The sequence below is a fragment of the Arachis hypogaea genome, chromosome 3, assembly GCF_003086295.3.
Source record: "Arachis hypogaea cultivar Tifrunner chromosome 3, arahy.Tifrunner.gnm2.J5K5, whole genome shotgun sequence".
NCBI classification, from domain to species: Eukaryota; Viridiplantae; Streptophyta; class Magnoliopsida; order Fabales; family Fabaceae; genus Arachis; species Arachis hypogaea.
In genome coordinates, this window is record NC_092038.1 from 42,799,221 (window position 1) to 42,818,599 (window position 19,379).

The 19,379-nt window shown below is 29.2% G+C and overlaps 2 protein-coding genes across 3 annotated transcripts; one reads left to right on the forward strand and one right to left on the reverse strand.

The window, feature by feature from the left end:
• Positions 1-291: 291 nt before the first annotated feature.
• Positions 292-1,819, forward strand: LOC112790407 (GCN5-related N-acetyltransferase 1, chloroplastic). Its single transcript, XM_025832793.3, has one exon. It carries the CDS (start codon positions 1,074-1,076, stop codon positions 1,659-1,661), a length of 588 nt encoding a protein of 195 aa, XP_025688578.1. The 5' UTR covers positions 292-1,073; the 3' UTR covers positions 1,662-1,819.
• Positions 1,820-3,691: 1,872 nt separating this feature from the next.
• Positions 3,692-7,785, reverse strand: LOC112790408 (uncharacterized). 2 transcript variants are annotated; one of them, XM_025832794.3, is made up of 5 exons: positions 7,240-7,785; positions 5,458-5,494; positions 5,120-5,356; positions 4,963-5,010; positions 3,692-4,585 (listed from the first exon to the last, which is right to left on the reverse strand). In XM_025832794.3, exons 1-5 carry the CDS (start codon positions 7,539-7,541, stop codon positions 4,067-4,069), a joined length of 1,143 nt encoding a protein of 380 aa, XP_025688579.1. In that variant the 5' UTR covers positions 7,542-7,785; the 3' UTR covers positions 3,692-4,066. The 2 variants fall into 2 exon arrangements, with proteins under 2 accessions (XP_025688579.1, XP_072089031.1); XM_072232930.1 differs by having other exon boundaries at positions 3,692-4,575; positions 7,240-7,783.
• Positions 7,786-19,379: the final 11,594 nt, after the last annotated feature.

Sequence of the window (19,379 nt, forward strand, 5' to 3'; positions counted from 1 at the left end):
TTTCATTAATTAGAATTGTAAATATAGGGACCTAACTTCTCTGAAATAGAAAAGTTCCATAAAAAAAATACGGTAATAAGAGTTTGCTCATTTTAAAACAAGATAATGACCTAATAAAACTTACATAAAATAAAAATGGCAAATTTAATAATAATTGAATTTTTATTTTCCCATTTACTAATTTTATTATTACGGGGATGTTAATACTTTTTATTGTCATAGATTTGTCAGAATTTATATCTCGCTGTTGAAATTTACTTGAGCTAAAAAAAAAAAGAGAAAGGGATTGAACCTTAAATTTTACAAATTGCATGGGATAAATTAATTTAATATACAAGCAGAACCAATTTTAATTCATCCATAAAAATCCAAAAGGGTAGGCAAACATGCCACACAGCTTCACTAAAGTAATCAACATATAAAATAAAAAAAAAATATAATTTTATAATAAAATTCAAAATAAAGCTAAGATTAGCCCCAATCCAAGTTGAAATATCCAATACAGGGAGTTGACATTATGCAGAAACACTGCAACATTCCTAGGCAGGGTTGTCTCAACTCTCAACAATATGTGTGTTGAAGTTGACAAGGACAGAGCATCAACAACACATATTATATGCTCTTCTGTTCTTCAAAGCTCTTATTCTAATCAAAATTATTATTATTATTATTAATATTGAACACAAGCCCTTTTTTTTAATTGTCCACTATATTCATCAATAATTTACTGTATATACAAGAAGAGATTCAAATCTCTAATATTTAAATAAATTTACTATTCCACCAATTTAAATTGCCTTCTTTTATATATAAAATAAAAAAAACACTTGTTGCCCAAAATTCTCCCAACCAAACAACACAAACGTTATCCACAAAAGCCTCTCTCACAACCACAAATCACAACAACAACAAAAAAATCCTATTCACTTCATCAAATATAACTCACATCTTCAATCTTCATCATCTATTTCATAAGGCCCTTAAACCTTTAAACACTACCAACTTTCCATTTTCTTTTTCAAATTTTATTTTTTTTTAGAAATACATAATATAATAATAATAATAATAATATAATGCTCTTACGTGGCATCATCTCGAGTCCTCTCCCTTCTCTCCGCCTCCAACTCAAACCCAAACTCAAAACCCGAAACGTCATCGTTTCATCGCAAACCCCAACCAACGCCACAAGCTACCCTCTCTCCATCTCCGACGAGGTCCTCGAATCTCGCGGCTTCGTCCTCCGCCGCAGCGCCGACGGCCTCAACCTCGACGATCTCAACGGCGTCTTCGTGGCGGTAGGGTTCCCGAAGAGAGATCCGGAGAAGATCCGCGTAGCGCTGGAGCACACTGAATCGCTGCTGTGGGTGGAGTACCTCCGTACACGGCGGCCGGTGGCGTTTGCGAGGGCAACCGGCGACGGAGTGTTCAACGCGATAATATGGGACGTGGTAGTGGATCCATCGTTCCAAGGAGTTGGGCTTGGGAAAGCGGTTATGGAGAGAATGATATCGGAGCTTCTAGAAAAAGGGATCGTGAACATTGCTCTTTACTCCGAGCCTAGGGTTCTTGGGTTCTATAGGCCTCTAGGGTTTGTTGCTGACCCTGATGGCATTCGGGGAATGGTGTATTCCAGGAAGAACAAGAAGAACAAGAACAAATAATTTTACAATTTATTTATTTATTTTTATTTATCATAAAATATTTGTTAATCATTTTTTTTGTTTGTTGTTAGTTGTTACTCTCTATTCTGGTTTTCCTTTTAACATTGCTTAGGCAACATTAGGATATTTGAATACTCATATAATATTGACAATGAAAATTCAAGTGTAATTTTGAGGTAAAATTAGAAGTTGAAAAAAAAATTTGAACTGTCAAAATTAATAGAATAATTACCTAAATTAGTTGGAATATTTTAGTCTTTTAATTTTTGAAATATACAAAATATCCTACCAAGAGTTTAATTTTGACAGACAATTCAATTCTTAGTTTTGTTTTTCCATCGATAATAGATGAAAAATATTGACATAGAGACCTAAATTAATACACATTGTATTATATTGATCTTTTTAATTTGTCTAATTGTTGTATAGATGAACAATTGACTGTCACGTGTATTAATTCAGGTTTTTATATTAGTATTTTCTGTTAGTTATTGATAGAAAAATAAGACTAGATATTAATTCGTCTGTGGGAACTAAATTTAGGAAATTTTTTTTGTATATTCCAAAAATTGAGACACTAGAGTATCCGATTTTAAAAATAGAAAGTGCTAGAGGCTAACAAATTTTATGTTTTGTAACTATCAATTGGCTATCAATAATATTTTTAATGGTGTGAGATTATATTTAATGATAGAAGATCACTTAATTTTCTTTTAATGATTAAGTGCTTGCTAGATTGTTAAAAAAATACTGGCTCCTAGACTTTTTCTTTAAAAATTTTAGAAATTGATTTGGATAATTAATCAAATTAATATTATTGATAGAATTAAAATTTATTTTAATTTTTTAAAATAAAACTAAACACAATTAACATTAGGGATAATTTTTAAAATGAAAGAAACAAAAATATATTTTTGTCTATTTTTTTTCTTAGTCCACTTGTAATAACGCACATCCTTGAACAAAAAATGTGAATTATTTTGTTTGCAATCATAAGTTCAACTTGATGGCATAAAAGAAATAAAGTTACTGAATGTTAAAAGTTAGAAAAGTGAATCCAAAGCAACATAACTTGAGTCAACTCCATGATTGAACCTTCCTTCTCTTGAATTTGAACAGAAGCTTTAGCTTTTGCCTTTTGGAACCCAGCATTAAGCCATTCTACAACATACAGCTTTTGTATCATTGCGGAAATTCCACGTTTTAAATTCACTTCTTTTTCTTTTCACTCATAGCTCTCTTCAAGGACGCTCAAATTTTAAATTCTGGTCACATTTATGTAATAATTGTCATTGCAATTTCAAAAAATGCAAATATGCAATGCACCTTACACAAATAATACAAAAATATTAAAAGTATATAAAAAATCAGCTATCAAATTAGTTATTTTGTGTAAATCAATTTGGATAGATTAAATAGTCGGGTCACTCATTCATTTAAACAAGTGTTAAAATTTTTGAATTCTGTCTTGTGTATGCAATAACCCATTGGTCAGCGATAGAATTCTGATATAGAGTTCAGATTTGCGATGAATTAGTTCTTGACTTGTCGAATTAGGATATACCGTGAGAAACAAAAGAAAATTAGTTATCCTATGTTTGTCTATAAATACATGTGTTATCTCATTTATTTTCAATATTTTTATTTTATATTCTAACATATTTTACACGATCAATTGATTTAGTAGTTGATTTTTTGTGTGCACGTAGAATGATCGATAATAATTTTGCAATTGCAATTACAGTTGTAAACAATAATATAAAACAATGATTACAATTAACCCAGCAAACAGCTCTTGCAATTTCAAAGAGTGGCCACAAATTTTTCACCAATAAAGATTATAACTCTGATTTAGTCATTGTTTTAAATTTTTTGAAATTTGTACAAGAGCTTATTTTTACAAAGGAGGTGATTGTTGCTATAACAAATAATAAAGCCTTATTCTATAATTCAATTATACAAATGACAAACTTAGAATATAATGTTCTTAAAAATAGAAACTAAGAATGAATGAGCAGGAACAAGAAAAATAAACAAGGATATTCAATTCATGTGAATTTTTACAAATCATAGGAGTGCCCACCTTTGATTTAGGTTCATTTTAATACTAAAAACAAGGTTAGAGTCACTTCATTTGAAAATAAGAATAATGAGAAGAAATAATATTAAGAAGAAGGAGAAGAAGAAGAACTAAGAATATCCAATACCAACATATCCAAATCTACATGAACATTGCAATGGAAGTATGAAACTGCAAAAGCAACATATGCATTCTTCAAACCATAAGTTAAGATCCCCCTCTCAGTGTAAGTAATTGTGTCTGTATTCTTCTTTGTATTTTCCCCCCTCCCATGTTGCAAATTCAGTATCTCCAATGTAACATTGTGCTTCTAGAAGAGGTTGGTTTAGCCGGGGCGAACTCTGTCGAGCCAATCGATGCTCTTCCTCGGCCTCTCGAACTGAACATCGACGCTTCTCCTGGACTTATCTTGCAAGTCCATGATTCTAGACTTGTCGTACTCCACGCTCCTTCGCGACCTCTCCACCTGATCGAAATGGACTCGCAACTTCTCCAATTTGTCTGCATTATTGATTTTGTACTCGTGGAATTTCGGCGGCTTCTCGGTCCTATCGACACTCTTCCTTGGTTTGTCCCTCTGATCAGTGCTCTTCCTCGGAGTTTCAAAGGTATCAACACTTCCCCTGGATTGTTCAACTCTATCTACACTCCTCCTAAAACTTAGTCTTTGCGACGGCGCCTTTTCTACAGTAGATATGAATTTTCTGAGATGTCGAATGTATTCCGGGAAGAGTTCCAAATTACAGTGGTTTCCTCCTTTGAGCCATAGAGGTTCATATTTCTGTTGGCATAGCTCCCACAATTGCTTGCCATGAGAGCAATCGACGACCTCATCGGCAGTTCCCTGAAGAAAAGTACACACAAAGCCAAATTTGACATTAGTACCCGTAAACATAACTACATAGAAAGCATGATCACTTGAATACAACTTAAAAATGTTTCAATCAGCAGCAAAGGCTGGTAGAAACAGAATCCTTTTTCTTGTGCCGATTACCAGTTCATGTTGTATCACGATTACGTTACAAGATTTAGCAGGAAAATGTATCAACCAAGTAAAATAGTGCAGATTATTTGCATTAAATAGACTGCAGTTGTCACTTCGATGCTAAGCACACGAGTTGACAACCCCAATCGAAGAAATTATGATAACATATGAAAGTTAATTATTGGAAGAAAAAATATGACAAAGTGAAAAGTTAAACCTGCCAATGGATTACTTACATGAATTACTAGCACCGGACACTTAACCAATGGAATTTTATCGATGTTCTGCACAATGGCACGACAATAACAGGAGTTAGTTCAGGGATAGAATGCTGCATGTATGTAATCCTCAAATCAAATGACATTAAGCACATCAGACAATAAAGAATCTAACCTTATAAATGTCGAACCAGTATGTCCGCTTCACAGGATACATGACTCTCAACCCAGATAGTATAGGGCTGTGGAGAACAACAGCCCTCAGTCGGGGTAAACGAGCCGCGAGATCCAAAGTAGGGCCGCTGCCAACAGATTGACCATAAAGGATTATGTCTTCTTGCTTTGTCCCGTAGTTCTCTTCCAGATACTTATATGCAGCTTCAATGTCGGCGTATGTATTATGCTCACTTGGCTGCAAGAGAGCATCAAAGATAAACAAGTTTTTCGGCATTCATTTGCCTGCAATGATTAAGAGTATTAAATAAACAAGAAATAAGTGTATGTATCCATTACCTTCCCTGATGATTGTCCATAGCCTGAATAATCGTATCTGCATACGTCGAAAAAAGATACTTCAAAATCAATAACCTCTGACTTACAAATGTGTTCCATTTTACATATCATTTCTTTGACAACAACACAACAATATCATGACAGCAGGGCAAGAAGTAACAGGAACAAATCCCTAATTTAGGGAGCAAAAGATCAATATGACATATTTTCATTTGAGATCTAACTATAATCATTCGGATGTAGGTCATTAGTATATCAAATCAACTGCAACACAAGTTCCTGTCATTTTTAGTCCAAAAATACTCCATGAGAGTTTACAATTTCATTGTTTATCAGACAATCTTAGAGCTGAAGAACAAAGTTTTGGTCAATCCGTGGTCCAAAATGCTTAACCGGACGTCACATCGTCACTTGTCAACGACAACTTCCCAAATTTATATTCTTTTTTCTTTAACTACACATGCTTTAACCTTCTACATTTTTATATGCTTGACTCATGTCCTCTAAAAGTAGTGTTTCACCAAAAAGCTAGCTAAATTCAAAGTTCTTTTTCTTCCACAATCAAAATTTCAACTTGGTTGACGATGAACAAATACGGACGATACATTAAGTACCGATGAAAGTTATGAAGTGCCATGTTCACACCTTCACATCATAACTTTGAATCGTGCAAGATTCAATTACAAAACATGGATCAAGCTTCACAAGTAAGGGATTAGTGTACTATTGATACAGGAATTATACACAGGAACTGGAAATCATTGCTTGCAACATGAAAACTCTTGCCAGATAAGCCGGAACTCATGACCTAACAAACTGGACCCATCATTGAATAATCAAACCCCCCACAAAGCCATTGAATTCTTTATTGCAAAACAAATCCATCAACATCAAAAGCACAACAAAACAAATCCAAGCCAATTCATTCCCCTCAAATGAATGGTCATAATCCAATCAAACGCCAAAACAAACACATGCCACCGAAATTCAGCCAAAAATCCAACCACAGAAAAACACATCCAGTTTCAATTGATCCACAAAATTCCAAAGGGGAGACAACCATGCAACACAAATCCTCATAAAGAAAAAGTTACAAAAAATAAACTAGAACATTAAAAAGATCATTTTTATACTAAAATTCAAATCAAGAGTAAGATTGGTCCCCATCCAATGCAAAAACATAACTCCGAACGTAATTCCAGATACCCCATTACTTAGAAAAACTTATAAAACAAACCCAATTACCCAAATCATATAAATAAATAAAAATTCAATTTTTATAATATAAAATTAGAATTAAGAGTAATATTGTCCCCAATCCTAGCTGAAAACATGACTCCGAATTCAAAGAACGTAATAAAACCCAAACCATATAAATTTAAAGAAAGCTCTTTTTTTAAAAAAATAATAAAATTAAAAGTAAGAGTAAAATTCAACCCAATTATCCAAATCACAAAAAAAAAAATCTTTTGAAGCTGAAAACAGTAAGAAAAGGTGAAGCATGCTTAATGAATTCAACCCAGAGACCCCTCATTGCTTAACAAAGCATAAAAATCAGTACCCAAATCACATAAACAAATTGAAAAAACAAAAAACAAAAATAAAAACCTGAGGGAAAAAAAAAGGTGTTAACTTAACAGTAAGATTGAACCCAATAAAAGGTGAAAGCATGACTCCAAACACAGATGAAGACATTTCAGATACCCCATTACTTAGAAAAGCTTAAAAAACAAAGGCAATTACCGAAATCATAATCTGAGAGAGAAAAGGTGGGAACTTTACCCCATGAGGTTAACGCGCAAATGGATACTGAGCTCGATGAAGAGTTCATACATCTGTCCAATATCAGCGGCATTACCATGAGAGTAGAGAAGAGTGGACTTGGCCATTGGGTGTCTGACGTACATGGCTACGATCTCTGTTCCTCTTCGGTTGGGGAATTTGAGAACCTCAACGTTCTCGCGGTGTGGAAATGGGTCCAAGAGTAAGAGACCTGTGGCTTCTTCTTTGATGAGCTTGTATGATGGTGGGTTTGGTGGGAAGAAAGCGAGCTTTGCTGCCATGGATGAAGTTACTCCACCCATCTTCGAAGATCTTGTTGTTAAGAGAGAGAGAGAGAGAGAGAGAGAGAGAGTTCACATAACTGGTTGTGGTGTTTTGTTTTTTGTTCTGTGTTTGGTTTCAACTTTTTTTTTTTTTGGGTGTTATGGGGATGGATGATGATTATGTTGGTTTTGTGCTGTGTGTGAGAGATGAAATGAGAGAGAGAGAGAGAGAGAGAGAGTTTTTATTATTTTTGGTTTGGGATAATTATATTTATGCATTTATGGTAAAAAAAAGAAGGTGATTATATTTATAAAAAATATTTTTATATTAATATAATAGTTATAAATATTGACATATTTATGTAAATATTTCAATTAAATATATTTAATTATTTAATATTTTTAATTATTATTTCATAAATAATTAGTTAGTATTAGTCCAAATATAAGAGGGGGGGGGAGGGAAAAAATGTTGAGAACTTGAAATTTTTTATTTTATATGAATTTTTTTAATAAGTACTTAACCAATAGCTAACCCTTTATTAGTTTGTTTTTAGGGTTTGTGGTATTGAGATCTAAAGTGTTTTTATTGTTAAATTAATAAGATATACATACAAAAAATATATATTATATAAAAGTATCTACTTAAATTTATTAAAAAAATTGATTATGTTATTGTAAAATTTTATTATTTCAAATTTATTATTTTATTAATTTATTATTTTATAAAAAATATATAGAATAACATATTGTACAAAAAATATAATACTTAATTTAATGGAATATACTATTTTTTATTTTTATCACCTTAAGAAGTAATTGAATAAATTATTGATTAATTGAATTCACCTTATAATAATAAAAAGATATAATAATAAAATTTAAATAATTACCCAAAAAAGGAGTCATTTTTATTCACTTACTTATTTAGTATTTTTTGAAAAATATTTTGACTTTTATATTGGTTCTATTTAAAAATTTGTTATTGGTCAATAAATTATTATATGTATAAGATCAGATTTAAACCTTTGATATTTGTTTAAATGAATAAATGAGTTGATCACTCAACCAATTTAAATTGATTTTTTTTATAAATTTTTTTAACATTCTATGTAAAAAACTTATATGTGGAGTAACATTATAAAAGATAAAAGTAAAATAGTAATTTCTCTCTCTCTCTCTCTCTCTCTCTATATATATATATATATATATATATATATATATATATATTACTTTTTGTGAATATTTTATCCTCAAAGCAAGTTTACAAAGACATCCCTCTTATTTTTCGGGAGCTATAACAAGTGGATTCACCTAGTGAGATATTGTCTCTAACTTTGTTCACATCTCATGTATTATTGATTTAGATACAATCATTGTAAGTCTACAATCCCCCCTCTAATTAATAATATTTAATATTTAATAATTAATAATATAATGTAATTAAGATAAGTTTATAACATAGTAAATAAAAAATATTTAAAAATATTGACTAATTATTAATTAAAAAATAATGTAAACTTTTTTTTCTGACCAAGATTAGAAAACATCTTAGTAATCTCTTTTAAGAACAAGTAAAGCCTCCCCTTCTCATCATCATATCATATTTATTATCGAAAAATGTTTCTCAGACCAAAGTGATTTTGACAGAATTCTGTTGACATATAATTGGTGGGATATTAATATAGCTGACACATTATATTTTTTAATATATGATTTTGACATATCATATTTTTGTATTTTATTAAAATATTTTAGTAGAAATTTATATATTATCATTTATTTATTGTACAATTTTATTTACAAGATCATTGAAACAAGGAAAAAAATTAGTCAAACTCGTTCTTTTTTCTTTCTTATTCTTGCCATATAATTTTAAATTTCTTTTAGGAAATGAATCCCAATTTCTTTAAATAATTTTGACTTTAGTTTATACCCTTTTTATTTATGAGTATTTCCTTTCATGTATATATACCATAACAAGTTTTGTTTCATGCATTAAATATTACTTATTTTTATTTTTCGGCTCTCTATTCTCTGCCACGTGTTCTGGTTCTTCTTCAGTCATCAACCATAGTTGTGGTCCATTTTTCTTCTTTCTAAGTTCTAACCCAATTCATCTCAATTGTTTTTTATTTCATTCACTTCCTTCCATTTTGGTTATTTAATTTATGGTAATTGCAAAATTCGATCTCTTTTTTCCCTTTTAAAATAAAAGAAAAATAGGCCTAGTCCCTTCCATTATAGCTATTGTTTGTTAAAAACTTAAAATCAAATCAAAGAAGGATATATATGTAGATAAGTTTTCTTAAAATATTTTGTATACTTTAAAAACAAATTTTTAAATCAATTATTATATATTTATATATTAATTTATATATTTTAATGAAATAATTAATTATCACAACAATTAAATCTATTATAATAAAATAATTAATTTTTTTTATAATAATATAATAATTTTTTTCCAACATACATAACAGCACTGACAGAATTTTAGTGGTAGAGCATAATTTAGTTAATATTTAAATAGAAATAAATAAATAAATGGAACCAAATTTCATATATAAAAAAGATATTAATTTATTTAATTAGATTATCCTTTATTCACCACCATCAAGTTGCTTGAATGGTAAGCAAAATATATCTAAGTTTTGGGGACACATTTTTTTATTTTTTTTGGGAAAAGAAAAAGGGATAAATATAGTTATTCCTCAAGATGGATTAGTCTAATTGATAATGAATTAATAATATATATAGAATGAATACTACAAAATCACCCTTCATTCAAATCCTTTTAATAACCCCTTTAATTTTATTTGCTGTATAGACAGGGAAGAACATTACTACAATTATAATGATCTTGTTGGTTGGGTAGATGAATAATCTTTTAAAGTTTTTTCTTTTTTACATAAGAAATAATGTATTTAATAACCCTACAATTAACAACCTTATATATTCCAATGAAACATATTTTTCCCCCCTTACATGAAAATAGCTAGTATTATATATTAAATCTCAATAACTTTACTTTTCAACAAATTATGTGAATATTAACCTAATTTGTCAAAAAGAACATAAAATCAATTATGCACATAATGCTAACAATATTATTGTTATACAAACAATTGGAACAAATAACTATACAAGGCGATTATATAAAAAAAGGTGTATGTTTATGCCTTCAATAATTATTTTTTTATTCTAAAAAAAAACTACTACATAATTATCTATGATTGTCAAAGCAAATAATTTTAGAGAAATAAAAAAACAGTCCAAATTTATTTTAGGTTTAATTATTCTATTGGTTTTTATAATTTCGTAAAAATTTCAAGTAGGTCCTTATATTTTTTTTAATTGGGTTCTTACACCATTTTTTTTTTCAATTAGGTCCCTCTTAATAGTAATTGGTTTAATTGTATAGGAATATGTTACAATGGGTAACCGGAGATTAATGAGTTGGACAAGTTTGGTTGGCCCAATCGTTTGAACGATGAAACGTCCAAGTGAGTTTGCGCTCCGAGACTCCCGTCCGACTTGTGTAAGGGAGAATGGGGGGTGGTACCTGCAAAGACACTCCGATGCCAAAGTCAGCAAAGGGGTAAAACAGGTCTAGAGAGTATTGGGCTTCTGAGATACTTGAGAGGTGTCAGTGTATTTATAGGGGTGAACCCATAACCACCGTTGAGGTAGTTCCGCCTTTTGAGGTGGATAACCGCCCCCTTTATCTTAGGGAGGTTGAGATATGGCTCCTGGAAGTGGGTAGAGAGATTTTAGGGGCAGTTACTCATTTGAATGAGTGATTATCTGCCAGCTAATCTTCGTCCCCGACTTCTTTAGGGTTAGTCGTGGTAAGAACCGATTTCGTAGGGAGGAGGTCGATATAGGGTGAGGCTCAATCCTTTTGGATTGGGCCTTTTGTTGGGACCTGGGCTTTATCATTAGGTCAGGGTATGAACAGAACCCAACTAAAAAGAAAAAATTAGTACAGAAACCCAAGTAAAAGGAAAAAAAGAGTATAGGACCCAATTAAAAAAAACTTTGGTGCAAGAACTCAATTAAAAAATATATATAAGAATCTAATTAAAAATTTTACGAAATTATAGGAATTAATAGAATAATTAAACTTTTATTTTATTTATTATTTATTAATCGTAGCGATAATTAATAAATATTATATAAGACAAATTTAAACTATTTTAACTTTTTTTTGTTTGCTTTCTAAATATTATTGATCATTTACATAACATTATTGCAATATTAATTAATGCTTTAATTTGTGTCATACACAAAGAAGGTGGATAAGAATCCAAAATAAATAGGGAAGATATATTTAGAAGGGTTGTGGAGAGTAATAATAATTAATTTGATTTGAGTGGAGACCAGAGGAGCAATTGAAAATGAGTAGAGGGAGGGAGGGGTTTGAGTAAAAAACACACAAAAACATAGGAAAGTGGAGAGAGTTTGAATTAGTAAAATGATTTGTTGGATCAAAAACAGGTTGTCCCATGTTGTTGTCAAAACCCATGTCCATGCATGCATGCTTCTCTCATTACCATCACCCATGATTTCATTCCTAAGGAACCACAATCTCCCTTTCGGCCCTTTATTATCCCTATTTCTTCACCATTATGGGACCTCACGTTGACATGCCTCTACCAATGTCCTCCTCTTCTTATGAAGCTTTTAATTTGTGGATAAGAGTGTTTGATTAAAGGACTTGAAATAAATTATGGAAAAGTCTAGGAGCAGCAATTTTATTATATTTTAGCCAGCATGTAACCAGCAGAGAAAGGTGAGTCATTGGATGAAATCTCAAACCAATCTCACACCATCAAATTATCATTGATGGCTACCAATCACAAATATTACTAGCCCCCTAACATTACTCATAAATTATTGTATATAAAAGATTAAAATTAAACTTTTATTTTTATTTAATTTGATGAATGAATTAATCTATCACTCGATTAATTCAAGTTAGTTATATATATTTAAGAAATATGCGTAAACTAAAACTTGACAAACATAATACAAGTCATTTATTGAATTTACAAGTATATTTTTTGGGAGAAAAAATATGACAATAAAATTTAAATTATGCTTGTTAGATGTTAAGATAATTTTGAATTAGTTTTTTATTTTCAATGTAGAGAGATAATATAAATATATATTTTTTTAGAATTATTTTTAAACTAATTTTTATATTTTTAGAAAATAATAATGCTATGGTGAGGAGTGAAGTTAGATGAAAAATAAAAAATATGGTGTGCAATATATATTCTCCTTAAAAATTTGTTATAATTTTTTTACTTTTCTTTCAATTTTTTTTTAATCGCTAAAAAAAAGATACCGTATCAAATTAAAACCGGACACAATTAGGTCAAGAATTTAAGAGTGTCCTTCAGGGTATTAATGTGTTATTAGGGAAGGCGATATAATCATTTAGAAATCTTATTTTATTATTATTTAATGAAATTGTGATTCTTATTCACTTTTCCTCGTCTACCTTTATTATTGTCATTAAAATTTACTTGTGTAGATAACTTTATTGGCTTAATGGCTTTCTCTGGTCTTAGTTGACCCTTTTTTTTTTCTTTTTCTTTTCTTTAGCAAAATCAAATATAAATTTATGAATTGCAGTAGTAACAACATTTGACTATTTGAGAGATAATAAAAGATTAGTTTTATAAAGTAATTTTGTTTTATATTAACTTTTTATTTTATAATTTTTAATTATTATTAAAATAAATAGCTAGATAAATTTAAATATAATAAATATATAATTATTAATGTGATATATATAAAATTATATATATTAAATTAAATAAAATAATTTTAAATTATGTCTCTAGTATTACTGCCGTAAAAGTATACAATTGTATTTTTAATTCTATGCCAACTTTTATTGCTTCGATTCAAATTAATTATTTTATCCATGTTACTTTGATTGAATATAAATATTATTGTATCTAGATAGAGTAATATTTTAATATGACAGAAGATCATGTTTATAACAAAATAGAGGGGGATGTTTACTGTGTATACCTGTATATTCCAATTCCAATGGCATGTTGTTGCTTCCCCATTAATTCATTCATCCCCATCATAGGAACTTTCTCCCTTTATTATTTTAATTAATTAATTAATTAAATTACATTAGGAAGAAGAATCTTTGTAGGGGAATTTTTGAACAAAGGACCTCGATTAGGGTAATGAAGGCCCATCAACGGCTCCAATTGAAAACCCTAATAAGAATCCCAAGACACAAGGGTGTGGAAATGTGGGGCCCATTTTGTTAGAAATAATGTCCGTCGAAACCATATTTAATTTGGTCTCTAAATTTTAAAATCGAATTTAATTAATTCTTAAAATTGTAATAAATTTAAATTAAACTTCAAAATTTATATTTGTAATTCATATTATAATTCTTGAGTTAATATCTATTAACAATGTATTAATTTAATGTATTAACTTGTTATAATTTAAATTTTTTATTCAAATTCTATGTAATCAAATTTTATTAGAGTTTTAAAATTTTTAATTTGAACTTGTTATTATCGTTTTTACAAAGATGTATGTTATAGAGTCAATCAAGCTTCTATGAGATTTAGTAAATTTTAGTCACATAAAATTTAATTGAAAAGTTCAAATCTGAATGAGTTAATATACAAAGTTAATATGTTATTTACAAAAATTAACTAAAAAATAAACGTAAATTACTATTATAAATTTTGAATGTCGAATTGGGTCAATTGTCATTTTAAGAGTTAATTTGAGTTCAAATAATTGATTTGAATCAAATTTGAGTATTGACTCAATATTCACCTCTTAAATTGTGCCATGTGTCACCTAGGTAGCTTTGTAGGGAGAAACAACCAATAAGCAAGGTATTAGCATACTAAATATTATTAATTTAATTAAATAAATAATTAAGTTGAAGGCTTGAAGTTTCTTATGCTACTACAAAATGCCAACATAGAGAATAAAATAGTGTACAATGATTTGAAATTATGGCTTTACCTACACGTTTTAAACTTTTAGACATACATATATAATTTGGGGTTTTATATATCTGTAATTTATGTATAAATAAAAGGTATTTGATGAATTAAAGATCACACAATCATGGTGGTTGATTCCACAACTTATTACTTTATGTCTTATATATGAGTTTCTTGTATGAATTTTGTTTAGGTTGACTCATTCCTTACATTTAGGATAACTTTAATTGGATATAAAAATAAGAAGAATATAAAGTAATTTTATGCATTTAATTTTATAAATAAAAATTGTTTATACAAAACTATCTAACTTTTATTCCAATTAAAACATATTTTAAAAATAATTTCTAAATTTACTAATTAATATCTTTGTCAAGTAAAATACACAATTGATTCTCCTTTAAAAGTATGTTCAATTGAAGATAATTGTGAACTTTTATTCCAATTAAAACATATTCTAAAAATAATTTCTAAATTTTTTTATAATTCTTAATTAGTCATTATATATATAAATTATATTTTTAATTAAATAATACACTAATAGAATAATTAACTTTATATAATAGATCAATAATTAAATTTATTTACAGTAATATAATTTTATAAAACATTAGATGTGTCTTTTTATACATAATAACTAATTAATTATTGTTTTTATATGTATAAAATTAACATGATTGAAAAATTGTTTTAATATACAGTATAACATAATAATATAAATAAAACTGAATTGAAAAATAGTATAAAGATGCATGCATCCAATGAATGTTAGAGCCATCGCAAAAGGTAGTAGCTGTATTTATCTGGCATAGCATAAAAAAAAATACTGTTTTCTTTATTTTATATATTATACCATTATAAATAAAATCTCTATTATTAACTACTATCTAGCAATTGAAGTTACAAGATTAATTACTTTGTAATTATATTCCAACTAATGAATAGCTTCTGGCCTTCTACAGTGAATTTATAAAATCAATGAATAACATCCTCCGAAAATTGGATACTTCTACAATGAAAAGTTAATTTTGAAGTTAGATGGAACAAACTTTAATGTTAAATTAATTTAAAAAATTAAAAGTGCTCCAATAAATAAAATTATTTCTGGAGTTATGCGAAATAAATTTTCCATAGTTTCAACTTTCACCTAACTAATTAATTTTAAGAGGAAGTTGTTTAACAAAAGGCGGTCATAAAATTGACTATTTTTATTATTTTTTTATTATTTACGGTATTTTTTTAATTTGATAGATTAAAGATTAATTTATTAAAATTTTAAATTTTATTTAAGAGCTTATCACTGACTAATAAACTATTATATACATAAAATAATATTTAAATTATTAACACTTATTTAAAACAAATAGACAAAATAGCTAATCACTCCACCAACTTAAATTTTTTTATATTTTTTTTGGTCAAGAATTTTCTTTATATATATATATATATATATATTTTTTTTTTTTGGATATGGCCTTGGGCCAGCCATAAGAATTTTCTTTATTTTTAAACCGTTTTTGTGCATGTGTAATTTTTTTCCTTGTCTCTACTTTCTAGCACTATTTATGGGCCAAAACTGCAACTTTTTTGGTGAAAATTAGTTGTAATTATTTAATGAATAGTGATCGTCCACTCTCTCAAGTTGGGCCTCAGCAACCTGGGCCATGTATACCTGCAAACTAAATATCCTTCATTTTCACTTAATTCTACCCAACACATCTTCTCTTAGTTTGAGTTTCTTTAACCATTAGCCTCAAGTCCAAAAAAAAAAAACAAACAAACCAATAGCCTCCTCGGTCCCAAAAGAGGATGGCCCAGGTTTTGGCGTCAACTAGACTCATAAATTTGGGTTGAAAATGAAACTGGAGAATAAGCGGTCATGGCGATGGATGAACGATGACCTCAGGACAATTAGGGAGAGCTTTGAAGAAACGAAAGATTTAAAACTCTAAAGACCACCAAAGTTTTGGCGGAATGAAGACGATGAGGATGTCGATGGAGATGAAGATGCTGCCGACGAAGATACAGCCGACGATTCGATAACTCTGTCCATTAATTTTGGAGCTTTGAGCGTCGAAGATACATCCACTGATTTGGCTGACTCAAATTCAAATTCTTAAACTTCGTAATAGATAATAACAACTGGTATCATCGTCTCCAAAATATATAAGAATATATAAGAGTATACAAGAATAACTCATATTTTTATTGAAAAAGCAGAAGAAATAATAATAATAATAATAATAATGTGTTCTATATATACTACATATATTGTTAAAAAAAAAAGAAAGAAGACAAAATTAAAAATAAAAAGAGGATAATAATAGACCTAAAAAAATAAAAGAAACATGAATTGGTCAAATCTGAATAACTATAAGTCTATAAGTACCAACACATGAAAGGCTAGTTCAATTCATTGAATAATATTATTGCTTTTATTTGTCTTCATAATAACCTGTATAAGATTGGATCTTCTTTTTCTTGGTTATTATCTTCCTAAATAGGTGAAGCAAAACGTAGCATCTTCTCTTTTATCGTTGAACATGTTTCACCATTCATGAGTTCTTGTGTATTATAATTGAAGAATGCACCGTTAACAAAAGTCTCAACTTTTTCTTGATCATCATCATAGATGTTACAAAGAGCCTCCATGTATTGTAAGGGCAACTTTTCCATCACTTTAACATAATGCGAGACACGACGGAACGAGTCACGGCAAAGAATTCTAGAAAAATCCAACAGCTTAAGTTCACTTTTAGTGGCGGTTAGAGGCAGTGGTGAAGGAGGGTTTATTACTTTTCGTAAACAGTGTTCTATTGAGTGGGTAACGACAGTAATGGCAGGGACACGTGGCATCATCATGATGGACATAATTAGCACGAGAAGAATGATGATGAACTTTGATGAAGACATTGTTGAAGACTTGAAGAAGCTAAAAGTGTTCTTAAACAAGAATATTTGATAATTTTATTGGTATGAGAAACAATCAACCAAGTATGCGTGGTGTTAATGACAATTGATGTTATTTATAAACAATAATATTTTATTTAGATTAGATTAGATTTTATCTTATCTTATCTAATTTTATTTTTTCAATGAATTATATAATTTGAATGGTTGGAATGGATTAAATTTTAAATCTCATCTTAAATTTTATTTAATCTAATCAGAGTAGTATTACATAAAATAAAATAAATAAAATAAAAGATTTGTTTAAGTTTAATTATCTCTCAATAATGTTATATACATAATTTAATAGGTTCCTCCCATGTTTATTTATCTATTTTATTAATAATTCAAGTTATTGGCTTTATAAGTTACACGTCAAAAATGGATCAAATCAGTTTAATTCAAATTAAACGGTTGAATTTGTATCAAATTGGATTGAATTTAAAAAATTAAATTACATGCAAGTAATTCAAATCAAACCGCAAAAAACTAAACTAATCATATTATATAAAATAAATTGGCAATCAAAATTAGTTTTCAAACTAATTACATAAATAAGAAAAAACGTTACAACAATATCGTACTCTATAATCTATCTATATCTAATATAAGGCGGGATAAAGTTAAACAGCTCCATATTAAAAAAGATTTACAGATTTAAAAATGAAAAGCGTATTTTCGATTGAAGAGTGAATCATTCATAATTTTTGTAGATAATTTATCGAGTTAATACTCAAATTGGCCCCTGAAATTTGACTCCTGACTCAATTTAGCCATTTTGGTTTCAATTGACTCAAATTGTACCCTGAAATTTTGACCCGCGCCTCAAATTGGCCCTTCTTATGTTTTCCGTCACCGGAAAGCTGATCTGGCAATTTTAAATGACACCTGGCAGTATCAAAACGACGCCGTTTTACTATTGGCGCCGAAATGCTTAGAACGACGTCGTTGACATGAAAAAAGGGGTCAAATGAAATCCAAACAGTAACCACTTTTGAAGTGAAACCCAATTGACCCTTTCTCTTCCTTCTCTTCCCGTCGTATACGTTCCCTTCTCTTCAGAGAAGCACCATGGGTGTCTCAGTAATGGAGGTTTGAAAATTTTCTTACTTGGTTCGCTCTCCATTGTGAAGATTAATTAACTGGGAGTCATCTTTTGAAAAATAGGTTAGTAACAAAAACGCTACTCTCAACTTTCATGCTCTGTTTTTTCTCAAAATATTGGTTGTGGGTTGTTTTCAATTTTTTCAGTCCACTTCATCAGTGTAACTTTGGGAGAATGTGGTTGATTATGGTTGTTGATGATAATAGAGTTTTTGTTTGTTAGGGTTTAATTTTTTTGCATCTGTGATCAACTGAATCGTTCAGTTCTTTGTTCGTTTGAGCAATCTTTGATTCTTCATATTCTATTTTAAAATAACAAATTTACTCCTTCATATCCCACTACTAATGAACACACCTGACAAGTTTGCTTTCATGTGTTTCCTTGTTTCTTCTTGTACTATTGTTTACAAGAGTACTGATAAGTGTAAAGAGAGTACTGCATTATGTAATGATCATAACAAGAACATAATTTTGATTAAAAATTCCTATTTTTATACATGAACTTTAAAGGTGTGATTACTAGTTGAAATCTTTGAGGGAAGGAATAACTTTAAAGTGTAGTCTATTTTATTTATCAAGAACCCTTCTCTTAAGCTGTTAAATGGGAAATGAAATGGATTTTTTTGCTTCTGGTGTCTGAATTACTCTGCCATTAATTATCCTTGTAAAAAGCATAATCCTTCATGTTTAGGTATTTCAGACAGTTGTGACTGTTAGTTATGTAATTGATTGTGTGAAGATTTTAATTTCTTTGTTCTATTTTGACAATCAGTTGTGAAAAATATTTGCCCTTTTATTTTCTTATCATTTTTTTTAGATA

What these genes read in the sequence shown, in the direction of transcription:
- LOC112790408 (XM_025832794.3), bottom strand. Translation starts at nt 7,541, where the DNA reads ATGGGTGGAGTAACTTCATCCATGGCAGCAAAGCTCGCTTTCTTCCCA. An exon ending in ATGGACAATCATCAGGGAAG is followed by an intron (nt 5,357 to 5,457) that starts GTAATGGATACA and finishes GCTCTCTTGCAG; the next exon opens with CCAAGTGAGCATAATACATA. An exon ending in ACTGGTTCGACATTTATAAG is followed by an intron (nt 5,011 to 5,119) that starts GTTAGATTCTTT and finishes GCCATTGTGCAG; the next exon opens with AACATCGATAAAATTCCATT.
- LOC112790407 (XM_025832793.3), top strand. Translation starts at nt 1,074, where the DNA reads ATGCTCTTACGTGGCATCATCTCGAGTCCTCTCCCTTCTCTCCGCCTC.